The sequence below is a fragment of the Hordeum vulgare genome, chromosome 1H, assembly GCF_904849725.1.
Source record: "Hordeum vulgare subsp. vulgare chromosome 1H, MorexV3_pseudomolecules_assembly, whole genome shotgun sequence".
Classification (NCBI taxonomy): Eukaryota; Viridiplantae; Streptophyta; class Magnoliopsida; order Poales; family Poaceae; genus Hordeum; species Hordeum vulgare.
In genome coordinates, this window is record NC_058518.1 from 440,929,887 (window position 1) to 440,940,657 (window position 10,771).

The following is a 10,771-nucleotide window of genomic DNA, read 5'->3' on the forward strand; positions in this document are numbered from 1 at the left end:
CCACTAAGTCCTTGCTTCCGGTCATATGATTTGTTGCTCCACTATCGAGCAACCATGACACCCCACCGGAAGCAAACTCCTGCAATAGATCAAGGCTTGGTTTTAGGTACCCATTTTTGAATGGGTCCTTTAATGTTAGAGACAAGGGTCTTAGGAACCCAAATAGCACATTCAATGTGCTCATAGTAAGAACCAACAAATCTGGCATAAACATGCCCATCACCAGCACGATATAAAACATAGGAAGGATTTAGTTTGTCGGCTGTGTTGGTAGGAATGGTTTTGCCCTTATTGATGCTCCCATTTTCCACCTTGTTCCTGTTCACACTCCTGGGTCCCTTCGCCCTCTTTGACAAAGATGTCCATGAAGGTGGGGGATCGGTTGTTCCTGTTCTTCCTTTTTCTTTTAGACTTGGATGTAAGTCCAAGCCCCTCCTTTCCTACCACACCCTTTTGATTGCTCAAAAGGTCGTTCAGGCCCTTCTTGCCTTGGATGCATGACACAAGGCCCTTCTCAAGTTTATCCTTCAACTTGGCATTTTCCTCCACGAGATGTACATGCTCACAAGAGTTAGTTGTACAAGCATTATTAATTAAAACAAAAGGACAAGTAGAGATTTCCTTGGTAAGCTTTGCTTGGAGTTGATCATCAGACTCTTTCAGGGAGAAATGACTACCTTTCAAGACCTTGTGAGCCTTGTCAAGTGTGTCAAACTCCATTTTGAGTCTGTCATGATCAACCCCAAGAGCATCCTTTTCAGACTTAAGCATACGAGTAAGAACAGTAGCATGATCTAGTTTCTTTTGCAATTTAGCGCTGTCATCGTTGTATGACTCCTCAAGAGCTAAACGAAGAGTGCGCTCCTTTTCTAGTGCAATAGAAAGTTCAGCAATCTCATCGGCATAGTCACGACTATGACCTTGCATCTCGGAGATGGTCTCCTCATGAGACTCGATGAGGTCATTAGCCACACCCAGTTGTTCCAAAAGGGCAACAAAGTGCCTCTTGGTTTCTCCTTTGATAGTACACAGAAATTTGTCAAGATCATGCTCATTAAGTTCCACAACATCACTATCATCAACACAATTCAACAATGAGGGAGCACTAGTGATGTTGGTCTTAATGGTGGGTGTTACCTGATTGATACCTTTGTCCATGAGGCACTTGGCAATGTGATTATCGTTGGGGGCGTTGAAGAGAGACACATTCTTGGGAGAAGGGGTGGCGATAGTGACAGTCGCAGTTGCCACCATATCATCATCATCATCATCGAAGGGGTACTCTTCAAGCGCCACCATACCCTTTGCATGGGGTTTCTTGACAAAGTTGTTCTTGCTTGGGAATGACTTTGTTTTGTCTTTGCGAATGAGCTTGCCTCCGTTGTCTTCCCTCTTCTCATAGGGACATTCCGCCATGAAGTGGCTCACATTACCGCAGTTATAGCGTGTCCTCACTCGTTGCTTGGGTTTGAACCCACTTGAGTTGTTCTTGGTGAAGTTGGATCTCGAGTTCCTCTTGTTGCCCCAGAATTGCCTTGACGCAAGAGCCATGTGCTCGTCATAAACATACTTAGTGTCTTCAGGGCAGCTCTCCTCTTCCTCATCCTCCTCTTCTTCTTCAGAAGCAGCCTTTGCCTTCAAAGCAAGGTTAGGTGAAGCTGTCTTTGACCGAACTCGAGAAAGTGCATTGTCAGCGGTCTCGTTCATGATTGACATTGCAATGAATTCATCAAACACCTCACTGGAAGACAAGGAGTGGAAATCTGGTCGTTGGCGAATGACTGATGACATGGCTTTGTTGAAAGGCATGATGGCCTTGAGAAACTTGCGCTTGACCCATGTGTCATCCACATCCTTGCTCCCATGATCCTTGAGAGCAACAGCAATAGCAGTCACCCTCCGATAGAGATCACGAGGGTCCTCATCTTCATTACAAACTCATCGGCCTTATCAAGTACCACTTCATAGTTTGACCGTTGGATGCTTGAGCTTCCCTTGTATAGCACCATAATGTGCTCCCAATAGTCCTTAGCCAGAGTAAAGGGGCGCAAGTGAGGAAGATCTTCAGGCGGTACTGCGGACTGTAGAATAAACAATGCGGAGTGATTATATTGATTGTCCGCTTCTTCTCTTGGAGTGAGGTTGCTTGGGTCATGAGGATAGTAGCCTTGCTCGATGATTCTCCATAAATTTGTTGAGGTGTGATTCAAATGAGACTTAATAGAAAACACCAATTTAGCAAAATCACCCTTAACAAGCGTAGGAGGAGGACCAACAGGGTTAAGACGCGGTGTGGGAACAGGTCCTCCATAGACCATGGGAGGTGGAACTGAGGCATAGGTTCCAGTCCCATCCTTTTCGAGAGAAGAGGAAGGTCACATACCTTTAGCCGCTTCCTTGGAGGAATTGGCCTCTAAATCGGTGTTGGTGGGTTTAACCACCAACGCCGGTTTGGGTGAACTTTTAATTCCCTCAATTAACTCTTTAAGCATGGTCTTGACTTCGTTCGTCAAGGACGTCTTGAGGGCGGCCATAGCCGTATTCAAGTCGTCCCTTGTGACCGAAGTCAAGTCCATGGCCTCAGGTTGCCCATGGGGAACTCCCTCTTCGCCTTCCATACTCTTCGGGTGGTGAAACCCTTAATAAAGACACGTGGCTCTGATACCAATTGAAAGGATCGATATGGTTGACTAGAGGAGGGGTGAATAGGCAACTACCAATTTTTAGCTTTTCTAAATAAATAAGGAGTAACAATCATAAAGGTTCACTAACATGACACTAGGTGGACAACCTATATGATGCTACTTAGCAACGAGTAAAGAAGCATGTAAGAGATACTCTACAACACCAACAAATACAATGCAAGGTCAAGCAACAAATGCTCAACTCACTCTCTCATTCTCACAAGATGCACTCTCGAAAATAGGAGATTCAAGAGAGGGGATGCAATGAAGGAAATCAACAAATGACTCCAAGATCCATCCAAAAATCCTCCTTCACTTAAGAGGGGAAATAGGGGCTTGGGAAAGGTGGTATGATGCTTAAAATAATGTTTAGAAAGTGTATAAACAACCCCCAAACCAATGGAGAGGAAGGCTCTTTTATAGCCAACCTCCAAAACTAGTCGTTGGGACTCCAACGGACACTTCCTGCACACCCCGTGTCCACGGGGGTTGAGGGCCCATGCCCACGAGGTCCCGTTTGCACGGTACCAGCCCGTGTGCATGGGGGGGCATGCACACGGCCTCAAAATCCCATGCACACAAGGTACCGAGGATAAGCCAAAGCAGGAAACACAAACATGCATAACTTTGGCATACGAGCTCCGAATTCAATGATCTTGGGCTCGTTTTAAAGCTATAGAAAAGCCAAGGTCCTCTCGTAGAGAACCGTCCCAGATCAACAAGAAAGAATGATGCAAATCCTGCAAAGGTTTGAGCTCTCAACATGCGACGTATTCAAGCAACTTGCCCGAAAGTCCCTCTTGATAGTATGGCTATCAAACCTATAATCCGGTCTCCCACAAAGCATCATGAGACCGACAAAACTAGGAAAACCTAGCTAAGGTATACCTTTGACTTGCACATTTCACTTGGGCTTCTTGATGACTTTTAATGCTTGCCTTAAGTTTTAATCCTTTTCTTGTCCACAATCACTTGGTGAAGATACTTGAAATCATTCCTCATATTGCAATGAGGGAAGCCTTAACTTAAGCCCATCTTCACATGCACATTATTTTGATGTGGATCACAAGCTTCAAAGCATATAACCTCCGGTTTCTCATCTTGCACTTGGACTCCTCGAACCCGATGACCATCACCACTTGATAGCATCCTCACATAGGCTACTCGAAATCCTTCTTTTGATGCAAGCCCATGAGAAACACCTGACCCACATAGACATAGCAAACACATAACAAGGGTTAGTGAACAAAACACAATTCACAATTACTTACCATACCACTAGATCACTTGATCCCACGCGGTACATTGTTTGCGCTTGTATGTTGACCATCTAGATACAATCTTTGAGCTTCATCTTGGTCAACCAACATCTTTACTTCAAGCTCTATATTGGTTTCTTAAAAGCCATAATGAACTCTTCATTTTACTTCATTGCTTCAAGACTATATCACCAAAGCTCTTTCATGACTATATCAAGATTCACCATGAACATCATATTGGTCACCACTTGCTCTTTAAATGCCCCATCACAAACTGTTGAGAGACACATGGTAATGAAGGGACATGATGTGCTTCTAGGGCTGATTTTATACCATAGCTATTTGTATACCCGGGCTTCGACCTAGCATGGTAATGAAGGGATATGATGTGCCTCCAGGGCTAATATTAATTTTCTACATGTGGCGTCAGCAAGGGGCTCGTGGATCATTAAATTGTTATGTATAGGCCCATAGGATATGACATTACTGATTGCTTTACATTTCTTTGGCTGAGATTCTCAAGTGAATTCTTCTTTGATGAGCCGGATTCTGGCTAATCTTCTGGCGGATCTGACGATTTTGTTCTTTTTTAGTGTTGGGAATCGTTTGGGCATGTTGAGGATGTTTGTTTTGGTAGCTTTTTTAGTATGATTTGTCTCTTCAAAAATGGATCTAGCGTGATGTTCGTTTGGATTGGGTTGCAGATTGGCTACTAGATTGGATGCGGGGGCTATCCTATAGGAGGCAGCTGGAGTGGAGATGGTCGTTGCTTCTATTCGTGGGATCATACAGGCCTGGAATATTGAATTTCTTCCGATTCCAGCAATGGAGAAAAGGAAGCTGGATTGGAGGAAAGAAAATGTGACAGAGGAGATTAACGGTTAGTACAACGGCGCTAACGAGGGCCGGCCGATTCAAAGGAAGCGTCTCCCGAAGATATGATCTGTGCAGGGGCCAAAAAATATGGAGATGAAGAGGGGGTGGTCGTCTCAAAAGCACAAGGCTCCTGCTGGACGTGAACGTAATTAACTTGGGATCTAGACTGTAATATGTGACTGTATGACGATAGCTCCTAATGCAATAGCAAATGTTCATATGTGATTGGCAGGTCATTGTGACATATAGAGCACATGTCTCTGTTTTTCCGATGCATAGTCCAGTGTGTGATTCAACAATTAACTGGCACCTATGTTAAATCTCGCAGAATTAGGATCAGCAAGGCAGCACATGAGAGGGCTCATTGATGCAGAATACTGTTTTCAACTGGCTGTGTTTTTTTCTGGTAGCTCATTGATTCGTGCGTGTACATAATGAGCGGTAGATGCTGGCCCCTCTCCCTGGATCTGACTGTGGAAGAAGAAGCCATGGCAGCGGCTGTGTTTGCGATTTGTATGACTGGGACGCAAGAAAATCTGCTATAAATAGACAGATTGCCAGCGGCAGAGACAAACGACCAAATGGCTAGCTGGTTCGGATAGGAACATGAGAACATAAAGGAAATGGTGATGGCACCTGTGCCCGCCGTGCTGGAATACGGTGGTGTTTAAATGGCGTTCGTTGCTGAAATACGGGATACCAATACGTGACTGGGGCTGATGCCAATAAAAGCAGAAGCACGTGATACCGGCCTCCAAACAGCATTTTCATATTTAGTCCTCCTAGTCGGATTACAAAAGTGACTATTAGATCATCAATAAAATAATTGGGATTTTCTGCCAATAAAATGTTACGCTGAAAGATATTAAATTTGCATAACCATAACCATATACTCCCTCTATTCAAGAATATAAGGTGCACACGCTTTTCGAGATTTAACTTTGATCATCAATTCAAATATTCAACCGATACGGGTCAAAAAAAAAAGTATTCAACCAATAATACATAAATCATGTTACTGAAAAATTATACCATTGAAAAGCTCCTTCGAAATGACTTCAATGGTATATTTTTTATGACACAAAACCCACATTTCATTGATTAAATTACTGTCATTTAAATCTTGAAAATCATGCATACCTTATATTCTGGAACTGGAATGGAAGGAGTATTGGTCAGTACACCACACCCGTCTATTCTTTCAATAGAATGATAAGATTGTTTTCTAAATATATCGTAATACAAAATATGAAGATTTAATTTTCATGAACTTAACCATATATTGGATAGTAAACGAAGTGGAGAATTTAATTGGTTTTACAACAGAAGAAAGAAATACATGATGCACTCAAGGAAATGATTTGTTTACACTTGATTTTATCACATCATTAGAGGAAAACTTACGAAACTGCACAGAAAAACTACTTCTGGTTAAGTGTACCCTTTTCTGGGTAGGTCCAAATTTTGTATAATAGCTTGACGACGGTAAGAGCTATAGTTACAGTGGAAATTATACGCAATAGCATAAATATCTGGAAAAATTAGCTTGGATGGCAGAAAAGTTTGGCAGGGAAGCCTCTGGATAGGAAAACAGTTAGGATCTTCAGCACCCTCAATTTTTTTCATTGCCTCCCGTGTCATGTAAGCAAAACCTGTTCCCAGTTTTCAGGATTCAACGCATACGCTCCTGTAGCAAAGCAAATCCCCGGCCAGTAAACACGCCATTGTATAACTATCATCTAGCATTGATGCCTTGCATAACAGTCATCAAGCACTGATGCCATCCTTATCAAAAGAGCAGAATGATAAATTTATAAATGCTACAATATTTGATTTAAAAAGAGAAAAGGTCAAAAGTGGTGGACAATTACAACTTAGCTCTTGTAATGGTAAACATATAGGGCAAAATCATATCTTGATGGCGAAACAATTCTAAAGCACCCTATGTCCGCCAACTTTATAGCCCTAGAAAACCAGTTTTGCTCTCACACCACTAACGATACTTTATTAGCTGCAAATATTTATGTTGTACAAGAACAAATGAATGAGAATATACCCGTCAAGCTTAAATCTCCAATGGCGCTAGACAAAAAAAGTTCAAGAGGTGCAAACATAGTCGTACTTCCAAGAACTACTATTCTTGTTGTTTTCGGACTTTTATTGACAAGCAACTATCCTAACATATCACTCCTTTGGAGTTGATCTAATTGATACTGAACTTTCATAAATTCTACAAACATAGATGCAGTCATCGACTATGTTGTCTCATTGACAGAAGAGGATGCAAAAAAATATGGTGTTGAGAGTTAAGATACTGTTTTGAGAGAAACAAAATGTGAGATGTCTCACACATGGAGATACTACAATAAGCACAAAGCGATAAGTATGATTAAATCTTCCATCTAACTTATGTCAAACCATTTCTCCACTAAAAAATGAAGACTTATTCTTTTCAAATAATAATTATATGTTCATACAACTTATCAATGCATACAACGAACATATATCTGCTCCACACTAAGAACTGAATGGCTGACACAAGATCGGCAACTCAACCCATCGCCAGAAACTTGTTTTTTCAAATAATAATTATATGTTCATACAACTTATCAATGCATACGACGAACATATATCTGCTCCACATTAAGAACTGAATGGCTGACACAAGATCGGCAACTCAACCCATCACCGGAAATAATTGAAAAGAAGGCCCATATGAAAGATTTGGTTATGAGCTTGTAAATACATTTCTAAATATAGAATGGTCTGATACATCAAATCACATATATAATGTTTGCTACATTATTATAACAAGTACATTTCGCCGTGAACATAGTAAGGAACATTGGATCCTTGATGCGATGGACACAACACGACAACAAAATCATATCGTAGATTCATCCTTGAGCCTTCATGCTCGTATGATTGTCCCTATATACAGATTAACATGTTTTTTTATTGTTGAGTAAATTATTTTTCTGCTATGAAGTGAGGTAAAACTAAATGTGTCACTCTTGCATCGGATACAAGCATATGTCGGCATTGTAAGGTAATATGACAACCCTAGTTTACCCTATGGGATCATGGGACTACATAGCAAACCAGAAAAATGCAAACCATTCGACAACAAAAAGATGGGTGTGTGTGTATTCACTAATGATTACCTTCTATCATTTAGTTTGAATTCATATTTTCAAATATATCTTGCAACAAGGACTCGTGTGGAACATTTTTGTTATAGTACATTGAACATTGGGATGGTATAAGAATTAGAACTCAGTTGGGCAGATGATCTAGGTTTAGGATTTGGGCGCTGGCGAGCTCTGGGTGGGGATAATGGTCAAATTGGAGGTCAAGGACAACAATTTAATTGGGAATTTGGGATTTCTAAGGGTTAAGATGCACGGCATGCCGGTCTCATCTGAAGAGATCTCATCTTCTCTTCAGAGTCCAGGCAGTCCGGCGAAGGAGAGGATTACACGTCCATGGCACTGGACCTGGTAGTTTTCGGACAAGTGCTTACATGGGTTGTCCATGGGTTTTTAGTCTTCACCTCTTTGGACATGAATACCAACGTTTCTAAGTGAACAAACCAACCTTTCGTTAAACAAGAGCGGCAGAGTAGTCCTCTAATCACGGTCATTAATTGCTTTATACTTCAGCAGAAGAAAAACTCTACCAAGCACAGAAGCACTCTATTTTGTACAGTAGATAAATGATCACATCTTCTTTACACATTTTTGTATATATGTAACTAAATCAATATTTAAAGTACCATGATTTTTATTTTATTTTAATTATTTGAAGTGCACAAGTTTGCAAAATCGCAAAGCGGTGCATATGAACCTATATATTCACAGAATCTGTATTGACTTGATAAATTTTGATCCTGATTCGTATGGTCATACCTAAAAAAACAAGCAAAGCAAAAGGATCAAAACTTTCACAGGTCGTTTGGTACCTATCATTTCGGACGGATTTGGCGGATTTCATTTATGAATTCTGGGTTTAACTTGTATGGCTGCCACAGAATTAACCATTGGAATTGAATTGTCATTTCCACCCAAATCCCCCCCCCCCAAAGAGCCGCACTGTTCCCAAATCTCTGCCTCCACCCCGTCATTCCTATGGATTTGCCGCAGCTCTCCTCCTCCCTGAGACCACTCTCTCTCCCCGATCCCGCTCCTCCCCATCCATGGCGCTTCGATTCGCCGCCACCAGTGAGCCCTCCCTCCTTCGCTGATCCCTCTCCCTCCTTTCTTCTCCTATTCCTCGCCTCTCCCCTTCCCTCCCCCGACCCCCAGTTGCTCCGCCCCGCGCTCCGTCCTGCTGCCGGGAGCAGCAGCCGATGACCCCCAGTTGCCCCGCCTGGACCCCCAGTTGCTCCTCCCCGTGCTCCGTTCTTGGCACAAGCTTTCTTCGGAAATCCATATGGCAGCCAAACAGGAAATTTGGACTTGGAAACCAAATCCCACCGAATGAAATCTTTGCAGGAATGTGCTTTCATTTCATTTCCACCAAATGAAATGAAAGGCTAGGTACCAAACGAGCTGTCAGGGAATGTCAGAAATTTATAATTGCTAGAGCAATCTTCCCTATTTCTCAAGTATATTAATCTACACAGTTACAGTTGTATTCTAATTTTCTGATGCAAAAATCCATAGTTCGGTGAAATCTAGGGTTCAATCTTAAGAACAACACCATAATGAACATGATAATTACTCACATTATATCATCACGGGTTCAGGGTGGTGCCATTACTTTGAAGAATTAAGAACCTGACTTGGGAGCCATCCAAGGTGACATCTCTGGTATCCAGGACGCGCGACCTCTTGAAGAGCGCGACGACGGTGGCGGGGTCCAGCTGCCGGTCGACGGCAATCGCGATGGCACCGCCATGGCGGATAGCGCGCTCGGCCTCAGCGGCGACGCGAGACGGGAAGAGCGCGCCGGAGAACCCTGCAGGATCGTCGGAGAAGATGAGATCGAAGGCGCCGCCGGAGAAGGGGAGGCGATGGGGGTCGGCGCGACGGACGAGCGGCGGGAACTCCACGAGGTCGATGCCGGTCACTTCGCTTACTCCCACTGCGTGGAGCGCGTCGACGGCGTTGCCGGCTCCCGCGGCGAGGCAGAGGACGCGGGAGGAGCCGGCCAAGAGGCGGAGGCCACGGAGCGGAGGGAATACTGAGGAAGCCAGCGCGGAGGAGCGGCGGCGCCAGCGAGAGGATGAGCGGAGCTTAGCGAGCCGGCGGTCCGGGGGGAGGACACGGCGGGAGGCGGCGTCGCAGGAGTTACGGGGGAAGGGGGAGAGGGAGATGGTGTGGGACGCGGGGAAGCAGGAGGTGGAGGCGTGCCGGACGAGGTACACAAGGAAGAGCGTAGCCGCAGCGGCGAGTGCGATGGACGCGCGGGTAGCCAGCCGCTGGACTCGCTGATCCACCGCCGCCGGCGGGTGCGCGGTGGAATCGGCCATTACAGCCGCGATGGGGCTAATTCGGCCACAAAACTGCCACTATGAGGGTGCTTGATACGTTTTAGTCCCATGACTAAAAGTAGTGAGACTAAAATTTGCTAGTCCCACCCATGCTTGGATCCAAGTACTAAAGAGACTAAAATCAAGTTAATGAGTATTTATTATCCTCCAAACCCTCCAATCCAGAACTTGCATGAGGAGTTAAATGAGGAGAGAGAGGACTAATGCACATTTTAGTAGGGGTACCCCTGACTAAAAGATTTTAGCCTCAAGACTAGTTTTAGCCTCTCTTTAGTCAGGGGTGCTTGGAACTTTAGCCTCTTAAAGAGACTAGTTTTAGTCAGACTAGTTTTAGTCTCTTGGATCCAAGCACCCTCTATATACCACTAATGGAAACCACAAGTGCCAGAATACCACTATGAAAAATGAAGTGTCAAAATAGCACTCCTCTCTTAGTTTTTCATGCCACAATGACATTT

At 43.7% G+C, this 10,771-nt stretch overlaps 1 protein-coding gene across 3 annotated transcripts; it reads right to left on the reverse strand.

The window, feature by feature from the left end:
- Window positions 1-3,291: 3,291 nt before the first annotated feature.
- On the reverse strand, window positions 3,292-10,325 carry LOC123443439. 3 transcript variants are annotated; one of them, XM_045119811.1, is made up of 3 exons: window positions 9,581-10,325; window positions 5,456-5,601; window positions 3,292-5,338 (listed from the first exon to the last, which is right to left on the reverse strand). In XM_045119811.1, the coding sequence occupies exons 1-3, from the start codon at window positions 10,290-10,292 to the stop codon at window positions 5,231-5,233; spliced, it is 966 nt and encodes a 321-aa protein (XP_044975746.1). In that variant the 5' UTR covers window positions 10,293-10,325; the 3' UTR covers window positions 3,292-5,230. The 3 variants fall into 3 exon arrangements, with proteins under 3 accessions (XP_044975746.1, XP_044975763.1, XP_044975755.1); XM_045119828.1 differs by lacking the exons at window positions 3,292-5,338; window positions 5,456-5,601 and adding an exon at window positions 7,227-7,750; XM_045119820.1 differs by lacking the exons at window positions 3,292-5,338; window positions 5,456-5,601 and having other exon boundaries at window positions 9,390-10,325.
- Window positions 10,326-10,771: the final 446 nt, after the last annotated feature.